This window comes from Falco biarmicus, chromosome 1, assembly GCF_023638135.1.
Source record: "Falco biarmicus isolate bFalBia1 chromosome 1, bFalBia1.pri, whole genome shotgun sequence".
NCBI classification, from domain to species: domain Eukaryota; kingdom Metazoa; phylum Chordata; class Aves; order Falconiformes; family Falconidae; genus Falco; species Falco biarmicus.
Genome location: NC_079288.1, coordinates 92,502,555 through 92,524,634, shown reverse-complemented (window position 1 = coordinate 92,524,634; position 22,080 = coordinate 92,502,555). Strand labels below are relative to the sequence as shown.

The 22,080-nt window shown below is 38.7% G+C and overlaps 2 protein-coding genes across 8 annotated transcripts in view; one reads left to right on the top strand and one right to left on the bottom strand.

The window, feature by feature from the left end:
• Positions 1-17,107, top strand: part of FAM184B (family with sequence similarity 184 member B) — a 51,938-nt gene extending 34,831 nt beyond the window's left edge. For 3 of the 7 annotated variants that reach the window (XM_056348371.1, XM_056348361.1, XM_056348333.1), the window contains 9 exons: positions 530-640; positions 7,014-7,226; positions 8,463-8,616; positions 9,741-9,853; positions 10,271-10,455; positions 13,981-14,098; positions 14,254-14,358; positions 15,070-15,275; positions 16,702-17,107. In XM_056348371.1, coding sequence (XP_056204346.1) covers positions 530-640; positions 7,014-7,226; positions 8,463-8,616; positions 9,741-9,853; positions 10,271-10,455; positions 13,981-14,098; positions 14,254-14,358; positions 15,070-15,275; positions 16,702-16,792 — 1,296 coding nt within the window. In that variant the 3' untranslated portion in view covers positions 16,793-17,107. Of the gene's footprint in view, positions 1-529; positions 641-7,013; positions 7,227-8,462; positions 8,617-9,740; positions 9,854-10,270; positions 10,456-13,980; positions 14,099-14,253; positions 14,359-15,069; positions 15,276-16,005 lie in introns of all 7 variants that reach the window. The other 4 variants (XR_008823408.1, XM_056348350.1, XM_056348341.1 and 1 more) reach the window with 4 other exon arrangements.
• A 1,823-nt stretch (positions 17,108-18,930) lies between these two features.
• On the bottom strand, positions 18,931-21,817 carry MED28 (mediator complex subunit 28). Its single transcript, XM_056348390.1, has 4 exons — positions 21,624-21,817; positions 21,461-21,527; positions 19,751-19,863; positions 18,931-19,292 (listed from the first exon to the last, which is right to left on the bottom strand). Exons 1-4 carry the CDS (start codon positions 21,783-21,785, stop codon positions 19,095-19,097), a joined length of 540 nt encoding a protein of 179 aa, XP_056204365.1. The 5' UTR covers positions 21,786-21,817; the 3' UTR covers positions 18,931-19,094.
• Between the last annotated feature and the right edge of the window lie 263 nt (positions 21,818-22,080).

The window sequence follows — 22,080 nt, the reverse complement described above, 5'->3', positions numbered from 1 at the left end:
TTATTTTATTTTATTTTTACTTCCTCACTAGGATTTTCTTTATGGATGCTGTAAGATAGTAATCCCTTTGATTCCCTTTTCCAGTAATTGCCCATTAGTTAGTCATCTCATTAGGCATATGGTCAGTGTATATCTGTGTTTTTTCAGATCTTGTGGGTGATTCTTGCACAGTAAATTATTTTAGAACTCTTAACACCACTCAAGGGAAAACAATCTCACACTTCATGCTGTAGTTTTCCACCTCAGGGAAACTTTCCTTGAAAGATTGGGATTATGTGAGCTGTGTTGTCTAACACTAGTATTAACAATTTGGTTTGGTTCATTCTAATATTTGATTGAATAATACAGAATAAGACGGTAGCATGTATTAGTGTGTAACCTGCTCTATTATCTAGGTTGATGTAGAAGAAATGGTCTTTCTTTTTCATGCTGCATGTTTTGTCCCAGCTATTGCATGCTGCTCTTTTTCTTGTTTTTTTCTTTTTTTTTTCCTCTTTTTTTCTCTTTTTTTTTTTTTTTTTTACTTTAGGAGCTCCAGATGCAGCTGGAGGAATTTAAAAGAAAATCTGAGTGTGAACTAAAGCAACTAGAGAAAGAGAAAGATGTCCTAACTGGGAAACTTCAAAACTCTTCACTTGAGGTAAACTGGCCATAAATGTAACCCAGTAATAAAAAGGCTTTTCATTTTTCCTCTCATCTGACGATTTCTTGATTAGATTTTAATCGTATTTGCTGTGACTATAATTCAAGAAAATATGCGAGGACTTTAGATAGAAATAACAGAAATTACTGCTCCTGAACATCTATGAATATTTTGACAAGCCTATTTGTTTTGATAAATTTCATTTGTTTGCCAGAACAAAAGCAGAATGCCTACAAGGCAGTTATATACACAAGTAAACAATGCACCTTTAAAATTTCTGACAAATGTGAATACATGTTTTCTCCCTCTCAAGTGTTCCCCTTTTGTGTTGTTCAGTTCTTTTCAGCAAATGCTGGCTGCTTTAAAATGTTGTGCAGGATATTTCCTTTTCTTCAGTTTGATCATGTGAAGTTTTTGCCTATGAACATTTTGATACTTTATCTTGTGGATAAGTTACAAAAAACCCCACTTTAACAGAACTGAAATCAGTGCCCTAGTGAAAAGTTCTGATGATGCTCAGTGCTGCATTTATTTTTCTACCCCAAGTATAGCATTACATTTGGTACCTTTTTCAGAAAAACAATGAAATGATTTGTGATTGTCCATTCTGGGAGATTATGGATGAATGGACTTGTTTTCACCATGAGAATTTGTCATCCATTTCATTGGATTATTTCCGGTCAATCCAGGTTTTGAGGGTCCAAGATTTGGTTAAGCAAAAGGAGGATATTCACAAATATACAAAATGTCTTCAGTCTAGTTCAAGAAAAAATAATGAACAACAGGAACTAAGTAGCTTACATTGTGGAACTACTGATTTACAGATAGCCACTGTTGTTCTAAGTGACTGTATAATTTTGATTGCTTTGAATCCCTACTGATTCTAAACAGTTTCACTTCCAGCAAGTTCAGTGGGAGCTTGCATGGCAACAGCTCTGCAAAAGTTGAAGACCTAGATCTTTCTCAGCTGGCATTTGTAGACTGTAAGTGGCCATAATAAGCTCTCTTTGAGTGTTCAAAGACAGAAAAAGGACAGATAGGCTCATCAGGGGGCTAACAAGATGTTGGCCCCCCTCTCCTGCCTACTTCCGCTTTCCCACATGCCATTATTTCTGGTTGGTGCAGTGTGTTCCAGCAATCAGGGCATGTGTTGCGGTCATTTTCTCTCTCACACCTGCTCTTTCTCCCATTCATGCTATACTAGCTGTACAGGTTCTGAGCGCAGCGTGGTCTTTTTCCTTTCATAGCTCCTGTAAAATAGATTTGTACATTCTGGTACCAAACAGTTGCATTCTGACATTCTATCCATTTCCAAGTCTTAGAAGTACAGAATTTAAGTGTAGTTCTTAATGTTCTTAAAGTTCTGGCTAAATCCTGTTTTTAGGATTCATTACACATTTCTGCATGCCACTGTTTTTTACAGGTTCTTCTCTGAGAGAATTTCAGGTCAATCCAACCTGTCTTGAGCTATCCAGAGTGACTTCTTTGCATCTAATGCAAAATATGGGTTCTCAGTAATTAGTCGTCTTTATTCTTTTCCAAATTACCCTAAATGTACCTTTTCCTAAAAAAAATCTTAGTGCATTCAAATCTGAAATTTACTGTGATATTCTGGCATCCCTGGGTAATGCCTGAAATACTGTTTTTGACGTGTGAGGGGGAGAGATGGAAGGAAGGAGTAGTGGCACTGTCCAATCTCATAGTATTGTGTATTTGCATGCAGGTTGTGTATTCCACTGAAAGGTCTCAAAGAAGTCAAAAGGCTTATGACATGAAGCAATTATTCTTCAGATTTTGCAAATGGAAGAAGTAAGGCAGTGAGTCATCAAATTACTTTCCTTGAAGTCACACATTCAGGACAGAAAAATAGGAAAGAAGCCTGTGTTTCCTAACAGCTAGTCCTTTCATATCATGAGATCATGGTAAATACAGATAGTGGTGGGCAATTATTGCAACTGTAAATATAAACATAAGTAATTATGAAGTAGTATATATCATGCCATAAGTTATGTTTACAACACCATAGTAGGTATGAACAGATACATTAAGAAACATTTTGGTGTATCTTGGAATCTAACAGTGCTCCCAAAAAGGAGGAAATGCTCCCTCTGAAGAGAAATTTTGTATTTTAATTGGTAGTCTAAAAGTTACTTTCTGAACACCAATTACTTAGCAGTATTTCCAGGGAAGTGAAATAATACCAACTTATAATACTTTCCTTCTATAAATATGTGAATATTTACAGCCAAGTAACCACTATTTACTATGCAACATTATGTTTCACAGAGAGTATGATTCCTGGCTGGGAACCTTTGCAATGGCTCAGCCCAGATCTTCTGCTTCAGAGGTTAGGCAGTGTGCTGTCACTAATCCAGTTCTAACCTGGATACAATTTCAGATCTAAAAATAGCTTCCTTGGCTGCATAAGACACATTTTTGGTTGGGCTGACATAGACAGAGCACTATGCAGAGTAGGCGGAATCATGATAATTTCATATCTCTGGGGATGCACATCAAAGTGGCAGTATTTCTGTATTAATGAGTTTTTTCTGGATAGAGAAATCATACTCACACCTGTTTGGTCCTTTGGAAGGAAGAATGTGAGATCCTGTGTGGGTTGAATGCTAATTCATTAGAGTCCTCCAGTTCCTTGCTTTTACACTGTAAGATCTCTTCAGCATGTTAAAGGGGCTATTCTGAAATTGGAAGGTATGTAAAATGGAAGTGCAGGCATCACATTGTCATGATACATCTTTGAACAATGCCAGCACAGGAATGCCCAGGGCTTTGATGGATCTTGGAGGTACCACGTAGCAGCAGTAGAGGTGTGCATGATGTGTTCCTACCTGTCCCTCTGGTCAGGAATTGCCGTAAATTAGGAAGGCAGTTAACTCTGAACTTAACTGACGTAACTGTGAAATAAGCCTAAAGACAACAGTAAAATATAATCTCATTATTATGTTGTTACTTCTTATACCATGTTACTGTTTTGATGACATCATAGTATGTATAAAACCCTGTAGCATTTAGGTGCCTTATTTTGACTCTGAACAAATTCTCAATTGTTGTGACTCTTCTATAATACATCAAAAGTCACTTTAAAGTCTTTTATATAAATTCAACCCCTAGCAATGCATTGAGAAACTCAGATCTTTCTACTTAAAAGATATAGGAAGTCAAAATATTCTCTCTGATTCCAACTTTAGATGTTGCCTTTCAGATTTCACAGTTCTTACATACAATAAATAAAAGGAAAGAGCAGGCATAAGATAGACTTCAGGTATTCAAAATGCTTGCAAGCACAGTGAATTAAAATAATCAAAGTAGAAGTCAAATGGGGAAGCCAGCTGTGATGGCATGCACAGCCTTATACTTGCCCAGTATTTTTACCCATGGGCTGTCATAATCTGAGAGGTACTTCTTCAAAAGAATCAAGCCATCCTTCCCAGGAGAAAGACAGTAATTATGGTTAGAAAAGAATGAAACTTGAAAGACTTTTGAAATATTTCAAAACTTACCTGTCATCTTTTAGTAATAGTTGTTCACATTTTCTTTACTTGGAAGACAGTGGGAGGCAAAATCAGCTGTCATGAGAAAGGGCAAGTGCAAACATAACCCTGAAATTTGGAAAGAATTCAACAGAGCCTAGAAAAATACTGTTGCCTAGAGCTTACACTGAGGATTGCTATTGGTTGCATCTTTAAGACCACTTTATGCAATTCTGGTGGATAAAAATGAATTAGTAATGGTATCAGAGGTACAGGTTTTTTAAGAGGTTTTATTTTGCAGCAGGGAGACATTCTAAAACACAAAATTACACAAAGTTGCTGGTTTGCTAATAGTAAAAGATGCCAAATAGATTTTGGACTGATGTGAATTGGTATAGATTCATTAGCTTAAATGTTGCTTTACCAATTTAAACAAATTGAGGGTCTGGCTATCTGTTTTGAAGTAATGAAACAGAATAAAATGCCTAGGCACTGCAAAATAGTCCAGAGAAGGATTTGCAGTGGTGGATTTGAAAGCCCTTTTAATAGAAAGACTGGAGGAGGAAACATGATGGGATGGAAATGCTTGTTTCTTAACCTCTAGTATGTTAGAAATAGCAGGATTCTTGAGAAATTTGTGTTTGTATACCTAATATATTTATGTAGGTCTTTTTCCCTAAATCACTGAAAAATAATTTTTTAGAAATACTTTTCCATCTGATTTCTTACTACTATATATTCTCTGTTGCTACCAATTTACTGCTTAGCCTATTTGCAGTCAGTATGGTCTTATGTTTTATGTTAGTAGTGCTTTGAACCAATAATTGCCTATGAAGACAGTCTGAAAGGTTAATAATGTGAACACAGCTGAAGTTTATATATACCGCTTTTCATCTTTCCTGCCTGGATGAATATTAAATTTGCAAAAGAAATACTCCAAGCGACATTTTTCCCATTTCCAATTTTTCTATTAGAAAATATACTTGCTGCTCTTCTGGCACATCCTTTTCACTCATTGGCTTACTTTCAGGAAGCCCAGAAAAAAAATGCATGCCTGAGTGTAGTAATGCTAATGCATATTACACCAGCCAATACAGGGGACTGCATTAAGTGTTTAAAATCAAAGGTTAGTTTTATAAGGAACTACAGTACCTAAAAACTTCGGTATTTCCTTTCTTTATATAGGAAAACATTGGCTTGAGTTCAATAGGTGTTAAGACAAAGTACAGAAGCCAAAGAGCCCCTTTGGTTAGATCTTATGATTCACCACTTATTTTTCAAAAAAATAATAAAAATTGCAGCAGCTCTGGAAACAAAAGTATGGTTGGCAAGTGGCACTGGCATCTGCCTGTTCTTGGAGTGTATATAGGCCACAGATAGATCCAATCACACAGACACGATAAAGACAATTAATGTTTTTCATTAAGAATAATATTTAGCAACTATTCTTGACTAGTTTGTTCAGACAAATTTCTTTGTGTTTAATTGGATGACACAACAGAAGCCAGGAAACAACTGGATGGCTAGTTAAACTCAGTCTGGGGCAGCTGAAGCTAGGTGCTCTTTCAAATTTACTACTCAGATCAATTTGGTTGGATAGCATCAGTGAAATTAAAATGTGCCATGTTGGTCTGAAATTGTTTAAGGAGTGGTAAAACTAATCATTCATTTTCTGGCCCTTAAAAGAGAATAAAATAAAAAAACTGCTTGATTCACAAAACACTAGGTGAAGGAATGTTTGTTTTCTTATCTGCCAACCTAGCATTCCCATGATGTGTGGGAGACCTGGGCTTGATTTGGTTTTGGTTTTGGGGTTTTTTTTTTCTGTCAGCTTTCTCACTATTTAAAGAGCCTCCTTGTCACTGGGTTGTAGGATAAAACAAGGTGAGCTGCAGCGTGTCACCTGTTGCCACTTCTTCACTTGTATATTAAGTTGTCATTGGACAACCTAGGCCTTCATCACTTGGGTAACTGCCCTAGTTGCCTTTGTATGCACATGGACGTACTGTCTTGTTTTCTCAGGTTTTCTGTGCCTCCATGCTTCCTTTCTCTCTCACACACACAAAGTAGAACCACTGCTGCCACCTCATCTTCTCCAGTGTTCTGTGAATAAAGCCATTTGTCTTCTTGCAAATGATGAAATAATTTAAGTTTTAAAAACATTGAATTCAGTCTGGAGGAAATATTTTAATTTTTCATCTTGGTGTGTACATTCAAAAATATTTCCTTTGGATTATTTGACTAGAAGTTTTATTGATTGCTTGGTTTGGCCACCAGATAGGAGGAAGTCAACTGCCCAAGCTGGTAGCTTTGCTGAAGAGATTTTTAACAAAATTCACCTCTGCTTGCAGATTTCTGTCATGTCTAAATACAGTTCTAGATCTTAGAACATGGGAAATATCATTAATAAAGCTGAGGATCTTCGGAGTTCAAACATAGCACACTGTACCCCATCTAGTAAAGGAAATCCATGTTAATTGTCATAGTAGTATGGCCCTTTGTAAGCAAGCCATTGGAAGGGCTTCAGAGGGAAACTGAAGTACAAGATCAGTGATGATCAGTAATGACCTCCACCAATTAATTGGAGAAAAGGAACCTGACTTGTGGATTTGAAGTGAAGGACAAACTCTGGAGGGAGCACAGTAGTTCTGCAACCATAAGTCTACTAAAAAATGGAACTGGTTCTTTCTTGTAGCTGCTTACAAGGTACAGAAATCAGATTTAGTAAAGGAAGTTATGTAGTTCTCATGATATATGTGTATGTTCGAGTAACAGGTTTTGAGTTATCTCCACAGCACATGAAGTCCACGAACATTTGTGTTTCATATGAATAGTGTTTACACAGAAACAAATCATCTCCTGCTGACTTACTTTTCTGGAAGGTGGCTCAGCTGAAGCAAATACTAGACCAACAAGCAAATGATTTCAAGGAGTCACTGAAGAAACATAATGTACAGTCCAACAAGGAAAAAGAGAAGCTTTTGCAGGATCTTCAAAGCACCATTAAAGAAAACCAGAATGTTAAACTGCAGCTGGAGGCATCGCATCAAAAAGTCTTAAAAATGTTGGAGAAAAGCAAAAATCAGGAACTAAAGGTCAGTTTATGATATACTAGTGTAAAAACATATTTGTGGGATAAACCATATTAGCTAGAGCTGATTATCAAAACTCAGTTATCTCCAGTTATCTTAATGATGGGTTGCCATTGTTGCACATAATGAATTAATTCTGTGATTCTGAAACCTCATAATCTTCAGGTAGTTGGTTTATTTTTTAATTTCAACATTTGAACTTAGAACACAATGTGAATGAAGTAGTTTCACAAAATAATATAGCCTACCATCTACAGATAGGCTGCAATGAATACAAGCTCCTCTAGCTGTGTTTTTGTTTCAGAAATACAAGGGGATTCTTAAGTGTATTATTAACAAGACTTAGTTGTATTTTTTTCATCCATTTTTAATTTATACATAAACACTTCAAAAGAAGTATAATAGACATGTATAATGATATGTATTGCCTTACATACCTTCAAGAAGTCAGTTCTGTAAGTGGAAAACCAAAGCTTTTAAAGGTTCAAGTAGATTTATTTCAGTGACAAAATGTTAATGCAATACATTGAGGTTCTACAGAATGTTGTTGTTTGAGGGGGAAAAAAAACCACCTTAAAAAATGTACATGTGATTGTGACATGGAGTTCTGATATTCCTATTGATATCGCACACCTTAGAGGAAAACTGCTTATAAAACATAAGTGAACCCACTCTAAGTAGAGTTAAATATCTTGTTTATATATTCAGAATAAAATCCCAGCTTTAACAAAACCCAGCTGAAGTTAGTAAACTGGTAAAAATGAAACTAACCGTAGGAGTTTGCTTTCAGAGCAACTGCTCTGTCATTTTCAGTGTATCAGCAGCACTTCTAATGAAATGGAAGTTTTAACTAAGAACAATACAAGGAAAGAGAGAAGCCTTTGTCTGACACACTGTGATAAATAATTACATACAGGTCAGATCTGGGGGGCTTTGTATGTTTAATAATAAAATACCATTCTACTGTCAAATAGTGCAAAGATGTCAATGTTATTATTTCATGATGTACAACAAATCTAATAGATGGTATCTTGATAATTTCTCTTGTACCTATCAAGTGTTATTTTTTAACTTCAGCTCATTCTTGTGTTGATGAAATGTCATTCGAAGTGGTGATGCAAATAAAAGTTCTACAATGAAAGACCAGATTCACCCTGACATTACAAGTGAAACAAGAAGGTGATAAAGAGGCTCCAACTACTCTGGTGTTTTTTTTTGGGGGGGTACTCTTGCTTACAGGAGGCAGAAGAACGTTTGAAAAAGGAATTTAATGAGACTTTCAAGATCCAACATCAGTCTCATAAGCTGGAAATACAAACCTTGGAAGAGAAAGCAAAGAAAGAATTACATGGTGAACTTGAGCAGATACAGAAGCAGCAAAACCTGTTGCTAGGTATAATTGCTCATAACACACAGCTCCTACTGCTTGATTAGATCCTGAGAAGCACTGACTTTCCTCCCATTCACTGTCTTTCCCATCTTCTGGAAACTGGGGTCTTTGTGAATCTCCTTATCCATACCCTTCAGTTTCAGCAATGCAGACTTAATATTTGTTGTTAACCTAGCTCTCAACAGAATGTTGTTGGGAGAGTACTCTGGTGTACAACATTCAAGTATGCATTATCAGGTATATTAAATTGCAATATTGTAGTTAGTGTATATGACTTCCCTCTTTCTTTCTCTGATGCAAAGAGTTGCTGTATGTAGTTCAAGTCTGTTCTGTTGAGTCCAGTTGCTTCATATGTATTGTTCAGTCAGGTTAGAAAGTTCCCTGAACTGCCAAGAACTAAACAGAACACTGCATTACAAGGACCAGTAATATCTCCAGGTTTGAACTCAGCTTATTAAAACTTATGTATAAAAGGCTTTTTAATTAAAATAATAATAAATTGAAAGTACTTTTAAGTACAAACTGGATTTTCTTCTCGGGTTTTTTTCCAGTAATTCAAATTTGCTAGAAAGATCTGTTGCTCTTTAAAGTTTATATATTCAATAGATAAACTCAGTTCTTCAAGAAAAATTATAAGAACACAATAGAGAGTACTTTTCTCCTTGTACTTGATCCATCCCAAAACTTGTACCCGATATAAACAAAAACTGCAGTATATAATAGGTTTGCTTACGTAAGTGTTGTACTCTTAACACAACCAGAGCTCTCCTCCATCTGTCTTACGGCCCTTCATAAAACACCAATGGACTTAACAGGGAAGCTTAGGGTGCTCCAGTGAAGTTCAAGGTTAGAAGAAGCAACTATAGTGATTTAGTCTACAAAACAACTGCCACAGAATTACCTCTCTGGTTCTGACATTGAATAATTGCTATTGTAGCTCCATATCTTCCTACTATGGCTCAACTGAGTTACTTCTTTAATAGGAGGCCATTATTCTTAATGGCAAAGGAATTGAGGAACAAGGCAAACTGTAATTATTAAAGTTTTAATATATATTGTCTATATCTACTTTCCCCATCCAGCTGGCTTCTGACTGCCTTAATGATTGTCTGTCTGATTGTTACTAGGATCTCTAAGGGTGGAACTCTCTGAGCAACAAACATTGTGCAGTAATCTCAAGAAACAAATAGATGAACTCCAAATGGAGCTGAGGAGTGTGAGGACACTGAAGAAGCAACAGGCAAGATTGCAGTTCCTACTCCATTGCCATGTTGTGTTTTGCGAAAGCAATAGTATGAGATTCTGTCTTCAGAGACTGTAAAATTGTAGTCTCTTACAGAAATGGAATGGGTTTCCTTCCCTTATGTCCCACTTTAAAATGTTTGCATTGTTTATCATCTTTTCCCTATGGGCAGGCTTTTTTTCCATTTAAAGATTAGAATGTACAACATGAGTAAATGAATGTTACAAGAAAATAAATTTTGTAGAGATTATAAAATATGTTCAGGAAGTTTTGATCGCAGATTTTGTCTTCCGCGTAGGATTGCACATATAATTGAAAAATCAGTTCACAAAAATTCAATGCACACAATACCAGTGAGATCTTCATGTTAAATGATAAGAGGCTGTGAATAACTAAATTTGACCTTTTTCTTAGGAAGGAAGTAGCCAGAGCCAGATCAGATCTCTTCATGATGAACTGGAAAAATGTCAGAGTGAAATTTCCAAACTCAAGAAAGAGAATTTACTTTTGAAGGACACAATGGAGCTGCTCAGTGCTGAATTGGAGTTGCAGAAGCAAGAAGCTGCACAGCTTCAGGACAGGGAGAAACCGCACAGAAGGTTTGCTTTAAATTCTCACTTTATAGTGCTGCCTAGAGATTCAGTAAGAATGCCAGCATCAGAGGTGTTCTGAATGTGATGAGTGTCAGAATCTCTCCTTTCTAAAGCACTAATTTTAGAGGTTGGGAGTTTTGTGAAAGCTGTAGTTCATTTCACATTTCTCTCCAACCATAATAAAAGCATTTGAACTAATTGTTCGTTACATGACACAGAGAAATAGGTCCAGTGTAGCCCCACAGGAGTGACTTGAGAAAATCTGTGTAATGTCAGCCTTTGAAAGGCGCAGGAAGGCATAACTCCCAAACTCACCAGAGAGCTATTAAAAAAATACAGAAGTCTGAGAATAAATACAAGTTTTTTATACATACTTTTGGTAGGTGAAACCAACGGGTTGTTAACTCTAAAGGGGATACTTGAGAATTCTGTGTGTACTCTCCAAGACTTTTTTTTTTTGTTGTAATAGCCAGCTTTGCACTGGGGGAATAAGGGAGTGGTAGAGGACACTGACAGTGCCTCTGGGCTGATGGCAGCCTAGAGCTGTAATGTGCTGTCAGGGCACAGCTGACTGTCGTCTTGGCTGTCTTGTAGCAGGTGGGCCACATCCTTGTAGTGTAGCCACAGGCTTGGAACACATGTTGCATTGCAGAAATAACAGTCTTCCCATGTGCTTACACAAAAAAGTGCAGGACTTAACGTTTTTTACGTGGGAGACAAGGCTGGGGTTCACTGTCCAGTGCTGTTGAATCCTTTGAAATTGCTGGATGATCGTACTTAACACATTGGCTTTGCAAAGAGATTGAGGGATCTGGCGTGTGGGTATCTTTCAATTCATTTCTGCAATGTGTAGATGTAGAATGTATGCCCCTAACTACTCAAGCTGTATATATAAAAGGATTTCTGAGGAGTATACCCTTAAAGGAATCTTATGTCCTATATAGTCTAAAGAAAAGCACTCAGGGGATAGTGTCTTTTGGCAGGCTGTCAGAGTGGCCAGAGTAATTGTTGCTATCTACTAGTCAGCAGAGATTAAAGAATGAGAAAGAAACTTGTTTTTTTTCCTTTGCACTCTTTGGAGACTTACTTGAAAGTGACTTTCATTTCAAGGTTTTGAAACAAGATCAATAGAAAAAAATTGCAAACCAGAGTTTCATCAGTGCCGTCCAACTGCCTTGAAGGAATTTAGGGCCTCTGTTCATGAAGAGAATTATTCACATGTCAGTGATGAGGTCTAAAAAGCCTCAAATGATAAAGCTGCTGGGCTGGAGGATAATCTTTACAGGGGATAAATGGTGTAGCTCTACTACAGTAAGCATTTGAGAAGGAAGCATTAATGGAAATTATGTAAGGAGCAATCCTTCAAATAACAGGAGGTAGAACCAAAGAGGTCAAATTGTCCTAGGCACCTGATACAGGCTGCTCTGAAATTAACCCATGGAAGGTCTGGAACATTAACTTGCAGCTCCTGTTTTGCTTTTGCACAACCAATAATTTGTGTAGAGGAATAGTTAAATTGGTGAGTGCATATAAATAACAGCTTTTTTACTGTTACTTTAGCAACAGTGACCTTGTCTTATGCTATATAATTGTTTCTGATTTGAAAGCTGGTAGTGGGTTGTTACTTGCATGTATATGCATTTTATAACCAATTTTTTGAAATTACTATTCCTACTGTTGCCAAGCAAGTGAAAGGAATAATGTGCTTGAAGTAATTTCCATTTCCATTCTCTTGGATTGTGTGAATTCCACCATGAGTGGAATCCCTTTGCAAGGATTAGGGTGACAGCAGACAAAATTCTTTTTATGGGAAGAGAGGACAAGTCCAAAAATGTCTGCTCTAAAGAAGAGTTTATAATTCTACCCCTGGAGATCCATTTCAGGGATTCTGTGCCATTTTTACTCTTATTCTGCTTCTTATTTTCTGCCAAGTGTCAAATCAATGACTCCCATGGTTGTGCTCTAACTTCAAGGGCAGAAGCATTTCATGGGCCTTCTGGCCTTTTCTGAAGGATTTCACAAAAAAAGGGAAAGGGGCTTAGAAATACATTAAGAAGAAGGGGGAAAAAAAGGTCAACTGAATGTTTTGTGAAAATTATAATTGTTTACCTGCTGAGTTTGACATACTTGTTTAAATCAGTAAACAACAGAACAAAGGCTCTTCATTGAGTTAAGGAAAAAGTTTCTCCAAGGTTTAACAAAACAGCAAACAAAAGGCAACAAGCTAACAACAGTTCCTCAATATATGTCTCTTGATTTTGGGGTTGGTATCAGGAAGGAATGTTATGGCTAGGCTTGAAAAAATGTTAGGCACTTTTTAGTTTTCAGTTGATGGGGTTAATCAAATAGCAGTATCTTTCAAAATACATTGTCTGTTGAAGACAAATGTAGTTAAAGCCATTGTTACAATGTTTCTTACCTTCAATTTTTTTTAAAAAAAATATTTTTAGGATTCTGATAGGCACTATTAAATGTTTCTGATGCCATGGCATGATGAAATATGGCATCAAAGCCTCATGTTAAAATCCCAGAGATTTCAAAATAACTGTGGGGTTAAGTAGTTCTGTGGTGCTGCAGATTGTACAGGAGAGGCCCCTCAGAAATAATCCTTGTAATAATATATATCCCTTGAAGTCCTTTTCTCTTATCCCAACTGCATGCATAGGTCCAGAAGAGAGACCTTCTTGCATGTAAGCAGGTCTGAAACCATTCAGATGTTAAGATTTATCTTTATCTAAACTCTAAGATACACTAAATTAAGAGTGTAAGATTGAGGGGAGGGGTCCTCTCAAAAACGTTTACCCTTAACCAAAAAACCCCCACAAAAATGGTGGTTTGTATTCTGTAATACATTTCTCAGTATAGCAGGTGAACTTCATAGTACTCAGTTTCTCATGCAGCAAAATTAATTAACCTGGCTGATGAAATAATTTGTTTTCTCATGGGTCAATCAAATGTTGCCACACCATCTGTAAGACAGTGTAAGTTCTCATTTGAGTCTTTTCCCCTGACTAAGGCATTTAAAGAGCTGAACTCACACTACAAGATTAGATTTAGCATGTGTATCTAAGCCTCTCTTTTTGTGAAAGTTAGAGGAATTGAGTATTTCTGAGGCCTCTGTCAAATATGGTTGGAATTAGCCTGTGGATTCTGAAGTTACTGGGTCACAAAAGAGAACAAATAGGTGAATACAGACATGCATAGATACTGTGACAAACATTTTTTTCTTTAGGAAACTAGACTAGCAGTGTGGTGTGCAAGCTTGTTAGTATTTTACACCAGTAGTTGTATTTTACACTGGACAGGTGTAGTGGGTGGAACCCTGGTGGCGATTTATTTTGGAAATCCACATTATATACTTACGTCTAATCCATGTACAGATGCCAATTTTTTAAAAATGCTGTTATATCAGAAAGGCCTGACTATGTCCCTGTATTTTAGGTTTGGAATTTAGGGCAGAGTACAGCCCAGGTATCTCCTGAACCTGACTGGTCTGAGGAATGTTTTCTGGTCTGGATTTTTTTGGTACAGACTTAAAGAATTAGAAGAAAAATCAAGAAAGCGGGAGTCCAGATCACAAGATACACACCTTATAGGCTGCCTGCAAGATAAATTAAGCGGGAGAGAAGAGATTATCAAGCAGCTGGCAGTAAGATTTCCTTTTATATGTACATATACATTTTGAAATCTGTTGGAAGGCTCTGTTCAGTGTTTCACACATTGCTTCACACTGATTCTTTCTTTCTGTTCTGGAATACTTTGACAGATACATGTTTCCATGCACATAACTTTCTTTCCCCTCAGGAAGGAAGAAAATGTCAGTATTCACTTTTAGCCAGCACTCAAACTTACAGGACTCGATCATTTTCTTTCAACCCTAATACAGGATGCTTGACTCCTTCCGTGAAGGTAAGATGTGCAATGCAATTTAAATCACAAATGATGTTTTATTGCTATTTGAATCATTCAGATGGTCAGGACAATAAAGGTCCTATTAATTTTTTATGGTAGTTATTCAGTAGAATTTTTTCTAGTAAGTCAACTACAGTCAGGTGCTGATTATAACATAAATTCTGTGGAAGTATAAGCGCACACAGACACAGGCGTTCAACCAAATATAAACCACTAGAACCCCAAAGACATCGGTCTTCCACTGGCATAAGCAAAGCCATTGCTTGCAGATTTAGGAGCTGCTTGCAGATTTGGGAGTTGCTATCTGGGACATTGGATGCATCGAGGAAAATTATGAATCGTGTTTGGGCTGCTCAGGATTTGCCCTTTTGTCTTTCCAGCCCCTCTGTATGATAATTGTCTATAAATAGTCAGGGAAAGAAGGGAGGACAAGTTGGTGGCAAGCACCTGAGTTCTGCAAAACTGTTGGCTTTGATGTATCCAAAACATCAAAATCAAATACAGTTGTTTTAATTGGACTACTTAATCCATGGATCTTCACAGCATACCCTGAGAATTTATTTTAAATGCCTATAGAAAAAGAATTTTTCATTTTTTGGGTGCTCCTCACAAGGTATCTGGGAATGAGGTATTGTTGAGGTTTTATGGTATAAAGCGTAAAAAAAAAAAATACTTGTGTGTAATGAAGTTCTCTGTTACAATAAAAAGCAGCAGAAGAAAACGGTTCAGGTGCCCAGTCGTGTTGTCAGTGTTCCGAACTTAGCTTCCTACGCAAAGAGCTTTCTGAGCTGTGACTTGAGATCAAAAGGAAGTGCTCCTCAAATAACAAAATCTACAAGCTTAGACCGGAGTCCTGGCTGCCTCAGGGTGGGCTCTCCATCAGCACAGTCCTCAGACAGCAGTGCTGCCACAAGGTATTTGTCCATTTTGCAGTGACTTGTGAGATAAATGAATTGGTGTTCAGAATCTTGTAGGCAATTCAAACATGTTAGACATTTGGAAGTAAACAATGACATAACGTTCCTGTTGTGCAGTGAGCTCCATGTGTTCAATTCTCTGCAGATAGGTCCCAGACTTTACTGCAGAAGTAGGCTGTGATCACTGCCTAGCAGAGCTTATGCTTGCAACCCTTTCTGGTACAAAAAAAAGGAAGGAGTTGCAAGTATTTCACCAAGAATGTAATTAACAGTGAACATGGCCGTTTAAAACTTTGGGCAATGTGTTTTCCTTCTTAGTTGTGTCCCCTTGCTTTGCACTTGGTAGATGTAGATGGCATACTTTTATTTAGGAGATATCTGAATGCATCTAGGCTAATCATTTGGCAAACGGTTAAGAGACAAAAATTGATCTGCAGATACTTTACTAACAGCTTCTTAAATTGATGTTTTTTCTCTGGAAACCTTGAATTTTTCTTCAAACTTATGAGTTGTTATTTAAACATTTAGTGGTTTACAAACATCACTGAACTCTTGCTTCAAGGAATAGTTAAAAATGTATGTAGTTAACATTATACAGTTATAATGATAAATACTAAAAAGATGATCCTACCACTGTACTTCAGAACAAAAGCCAGCCTTCTCACCTGTCTCCCAGTGGAGATGTGTTATCCTGTGAACTGTGTGCTAGCGAGTTCTTTCCTTGAAGGCAGGTGGTGCTGACTGCTGCCAAAGACAATAACCCAGGACACAGGCGTGGATCCAGTTTGGCAATTACTACATCTTAAAAGCATTGTGTCATGCCAGATGACTGCCAAAGCAAATCAGATTTGTATCTTAAAGGGAAACATACAGGGAGACTGAGGGTAGGTTGGCTGCTCCTTACTTTTCTAAATTAATAAGTGAAGTTATATTTGCTACTAAAAGCTAACCAAAACCAATATACATGTTAAAAAAGCATCCTGAATGCTGAAAAATCAAGTGTAATAAGATTGCCAGTCAATATTCCCATCAGTCTTTCAGTTCCAGTTTTACCCAGCATTTTTAACAAATAAATTGTATTTCATATTTTTAAGAGTGAATTGCAGCTGCCATTCTCTGATTTTCAAGACTTCATATTCTTGAAGCATCTTTTTTTATTTTTTAGATGTCAAGAATTATGTTCAAACATTTCTACCTAGCTGTTTAGCTCTCCTTCAAGCTTCCCTTTGTGTTACTACTAGTGCTGTTAGCCCAGTTACCAGGCTAGCACACAGCGCACTAGAAATTGTAGCTGGCACCTTTTGGCCTCATCCAGTTCAAGTGAGCACAGATCCATTCATAAGATCATATGTTTTCACAGGACAAAAAAGTATTAAATATTGGTAAGATTGTAAGTGATGCTAATGCTTATTTGTTTGCACAGGACACATGGCAATGAACCACCGCAAACCAAAGATGACCAAAACCAAGACCCTCAGCATCAGGAATGGTTTACTAAATATTTTTCATTTTAAATTATACTATTTCCATGCTTCTCAGAATTACTAGAAAAGCCGTTCCTGTTTTCTTTTAGGGAATGATAATCCAATATATGATTCAGGGGAAAAAAAAATAATATGTAATTTCACAGTAAATAATTAGGAATGACTGCACTCTCCTAATTTAATAAATATGGAGTTATAGGCATGGATTTAAGAAAAATGCAATTTTTTTAACAAACGGTAAAAAATGAAGTAAAAAGCAAAATTCTGGATACTGTTATGTGAAGACACTTTTAAATCTAGAGACTGTACCACTCCACAATTATGTTACATATGCAATTTTATCTCCGATATGTCCTGTCAGTCTGGCTTCAGCTGAAAAAAGATCTTACTTCTGTAGGTGATTTCTGTAAGTTTGCTTCATCAGCTGCTTAGAATAATTTCTGCATACAATAATGTAATTTTTTAAGTTTTTAATAGGTTTTTGCTAAACTTCTTTTAAGCTGTACAGCATGCAGAATACCTACAAGAATAGCATGTTTATAGCAGGCTCGTTTAGAAAGACTTTCTGGTTTGCTTAATAAACTGTTCTGTATAGTCAGTGCTGCAATGTAATATTCCTGTTGCACTTCAATACATATTTCAACCTGATAAATTAGGATAATATGTAAGTATGAACATTAAAACTTGCTTGTAAATCATCCATTTCTGTTTTGCAAAATAGTGCTAAGTTACGGTGAAGTGTGGAGTCAAGACTGATGCACTCGAGTTCCAGGTAACTGTGTACTTGTATGTTTTATCTCAATATTGTTCCTATGCCTATGCAAAGTGGGCATATGACTACGTTTATCAGATCATGCTAGCTAACTCATTACTGGGAGGAAAGACACCCATGAGAAGTTAGCCCTCAGGGAATTGGGCCACCAGCAGTCTATAGAGTTTAAGATAGGATAGTTCATCTTCAGCTGCTGGACAATTTGAATCCCCATTTAATTTCAACCAGCAGAGCCCAGCTATGTAACAAATTCTGCGTGTGTGAAGAGGCACATCTCCAGCCTAACCTCCTCTTAAACAGCAAGAACTGTGCCAACAAATGCAAGAACTTAACTATAAAACACCACTCACAGGTGGTAAAAAGATGACAGAAGGGGCAGACTGCTTCTACAGACCAATACTTTCATCCCAGCCATCTAGTGTATTTTTCCTAGATGAATTGCTTGCTTTGGAAGATTCTGACATCAGATTTGCCAAAAAGATTCTTTTTATACATGTAATCAAGAAGGGGATAAAATGGTATACAGTGAGTAACACGAGTATCCATGAGAGGATCAGAAACGTATAGGGCTAAGTTTTTTGTTAAAGAGTTTTTATCCACTCTTGCCCCAAAAACTTTGAACCACGCTAGAAAGTTCAGTACACAATTACTAATTCTGATCTCCAGGGTTACAGTATTCTGATTAGTTAACTCCATCCCCTAAAAGATGTCCCTAGAAAGTAGCTTTCCTGGCTATATGGATGAATTAAGCTCATTGCCTAGTAATACAGAGACAGGACTCCTTTGCTATTTCTACCTCCAAAATCTTTTTTTTTTTTTCTACATTTAAATTACTAAATAGCGTACCCCACTACAAGCTAATTCTCTAGACTGGACAGTGCTGATGACCCAACATGTACACTAAGCGGTCTTTATTTTGGGGGTAGGTATGTTGGACAATCTCTACACTAGCCTGACAGAACACCACTAACATTGGGCCTGCAGTACCTAACCCCCAAGGGTGCATTTTGCAGTTTCATTTCATCCTACAAGAATCAAATTCTTATATCCCAAGACCCCTTCATAAAGTGAGCAAAACCCCAGTAGAGATGGACAATTCCCTTCAAAAAAACATACACTCTTGATCTGACCTAGATACAGACAAATCTAAAAGTGTTTCTACAGTGGTACTTATTGATAATTACTGGATCAGAAAACATTTAAATCTTCCAGCAAAATCAAACAGTAATCTTTGCAAGTATTTTCATCATACCAGCAAAGATATAGTTTGGGGAAAGCTAGGGCCACCCTTTCTGGAAGGAACAGGATGCATTCTGGAAAACACACTTCTACCAGAAAGCATCCTGAATAGCAACTCTGTATATTTTCCACTGAAGAATAAAACCAATCCATGTGTCTGGGGAAAGCAAAAAAAACCCGAAAAAAGGGTAATTTATTTTGCTTAACTATCTTAACTATTTATATTTGTAGTACAAATTACATTATACAAAAAGCATACAAAGTAAAAAGAACATCACTGCTTTGCATTGTTGAAAATACTCAGCTATGTAAAACCAAAGATCATGTTTGCTTCATTGGAGCAGGAATATTAGCAGATGCTTGTTCTAGGTAAGCTAATGGACCCTGAGGCATTTCTGCAGGCTTTTTGTGCTGTACACTGATATCTTCCAGGACCTGTTGCCATTGTCGCAATTTACTCAAATGCTTCTGAATTAATGCTTCTTTTCTCTGCAATTCATTTCTTAATTCTGAAACATCCTACGGATCAAAAAATCTGTATTAGTAAACAGACAATATTCATAAGAACAACCATCTCACATGAAGAGCATATAATTTTTTTTAGCTTGAGTTTTCAAACTGATCTTATAAGGATTCTAATACTGGAAAATTATCTAATGAAACAGAGGAAAAGCACTGCGAGTACACCAGTTCCATTCCCCTATGTCACATATTTCAGAAATCGTTACTTCCAGTAAAATTTGACTAACTAGTTTGTTTCTTCCAATGAAACTACCGTCTGTGTTCCAATACTCCACAGAGCAGCAGGCAACCAGCTTCTCCAGGTTCATGGTGAGAGCTATGTTAACAGTCAAGTTCTACCAACTTAAGATCAGCATCATGTTGAGAAACCCAAAATTAGCATGAATAAGGTGATCAGCTGCACTGGTACAGCTTATCTGATCTAGAACAACCGAGGTAAATTAATTTAAACGTACCTCTTTAATTACTTGCTCTGGTTTCTGGACTGACAGCTGCAGTCTTTTTTGTAGAAAAAAGCACTCTGTTTGTCTTGCAACATCCAGAAACTTCTGGATGCACTGATCAACACCTAAACATAAAATAACAAAACAGAAAAAATAGATTCCAAAGAACAAGCTGTCAGGCTGATACTGGTCTGAAAGAAAATCTTCAGATTTACTAAAATGATGTCTTTGTAAAACAAGGATGTGCAATAAAATGTTGCTTGGCAAACTTTCAGAACTTCTTTTAAAGATGCAAGACAACAACTCTTTTCCCCAAGTTTTATTACATTTTTTACTATGAAAAAGAGTGGTAAAATAAATTTGTGGAACTTGGTTGAACAGAGAAAACATTTCACTGCACACCCAAGCAACAAACTCAGTGTAAGATTCTAAAATATGGGCATATTTAGGAGAATATTCTGTGTTCGCCTATTATGCACTACTGTTTTGATAACAAAAACTGTCCCATTCCAGTATATGAATATGACCCAATATCCAGATAGCTGTTTTCAAAATAGCACTTAAGAATCAACTTCAAAAAATTTTCAGAGAAAAGTACACTTCTGAACAGTAGTCAATGGCTATTTTTTAACTTCCCGTTCAGTGTGAGTTACACCTCCCACAGAGGTGCCTGTCATACAAGTCTTAAAACTTCACTACTAAACCATCTAGGCTTTCCATTCCCACCATTTATTATTGGTTCATATAGCTTCCTAATGTATCACATTAGCTTCCTACTTTTTGAACCATTTATTTCACTGCACGTTAACGTAATCCCACACAACCCCAGGAGCCTGCTGGCACTCAGGCCTTTCCACAAGACCCTGATCATTCCTGGGTGGTTTTCCTTCCATGGGAGCCTCCCACTACTGTGAACAGTGTTCCACCTGGGAATCACGGAATGATAAAATCATTTAAGTTGGAAAAGACCCTTAGGATAGTCTAGTCCAACCATACACCCAACACTGCTAAACCTACCACTAAACCATGTCTGTTAAGTGTCACATCTACATGGCTTTCAAGTATCTCCCAGGATGGTGACTCAAGCACTTCCCTGGGCAGCCTGTTCCAGTGCTTGACTGCCCTTTCAGTGAAGAAATTTTTCCTAATATCCAATCTAAACCTCCCCTGGCGTGACTTGAGGCCACTTCCCCTTGTTCTACCACTTGTTACTTGGGAAAAGAGACCAAACCCTACCTTTCAGGAAGCTGCAGAGAGCAATGAAGTCTCCCCTGTGCCTCCTCCTCTCCAGGCTAAACCCCCATTCCCTCACCCGCTCCTCATCAGACTTGTGCTCCAGACCCTTCACCAGCTTCGCTGCCCTCCTCTGGACACGCTCCAGCACCTCCATGTCTTTCTTCTAGTGAGCGACCCAAAACTGAGCACAGTATTCAAGGTGCAAGCGACACCAAGTTATGCCAGAGTCATTATTCAAAGACCCTGAAGTAGTTTCTAAACCTCATTTGGCCTCAAATGACAAGGCACATACACCCCTGGCAAAGCCCAAATGCATCTGCAACACAAGTTTTACGGGAAGCAGAGCCCCCGATCTGCCACCCCAGCCGAGCCCCGCAGCACTCGAGGCCTGCAGAAAAAATGCGTGGCGCATGCAGGGCTCCGGGGAAAGCCGAGCCGCAGCACTGCCGAGCGGTCGGGCGAGCCCGGCACCCCCCGGGGCCTCACCGGTGCGGATCTCCTCCTGGTCCGTGCCGTTCACGTAGTCCTGGCTCACCAGCGAGGCGAAGCAGGCCTGCGAGAGAGGGCAGCGCGGCGGTCAGAGGGCCGCGGGGGCCGGCGCCGTGAGGGCAGCGCCCACCCGCGGCCTCCCCCGCCCCGGCCCGCGCACCTCGAACGACGCCTCCAGCTCGTCCACGAGCGTGTTGTTGGGGTTGCGCGGCCCTGTCGGAGGCGGGATGAGGCCAGGCGGGCCAGGCCCGCCGGGAGGCCCCGGCGGCGGCGGCGGCCCCGGAGGCTGGTTAGTGAACATGCCGCTCAGCGCGCCCGCCATGGCGTGCCCTGCCGGCCGAGCCGCGGCCGCGCCTGCGCCGGGAACCGAGGGCGGGAACCGAGGGCGGGAACCGAGGGCGGGAACCGAGGGCGGGCCCGCCCCCGCCGCCTCAGCGCCAGCCGCCCGCCCCGCCCGCCGCCGGCCGGTCCCTCAGCCTGCCGGGCAGCGCCTCCGCCCGAAGCGGCAAGGAGGCGCGGCGGGGCGAGCAGAGCCACCCTCTCCCGCCCGGGCCTCGCCGGTTTCCAGCCCTCCAGCCTGGGAAAGCACCGGCTCCGCAGCGTCGGTTACACAGCCG

Coding starts and splice junctions, on each gene's coding strand:
- MED28 (XM_056348390.1), bottom strand. CDS start 21,785: ATGGCGGGCGCGCTGAGCGGCATGTTCACTAACCAGCCTCCGGGGCCG. Junction 21,528..21,623: donor AGCTGGAGGCGTCGTTCGAG/GTGCGCGGGCCG, acceptor CCTCTCTCGCAG/GCCTGCTTCGCCTCGCTGGT. Junction 19,864..21,460: donor CCAGGAGGAGATCCGCACCG/GTGAGGCCCCGG, acceptor TTTTATGTTTAG/GTGTTGATCAGTGCATCCAG.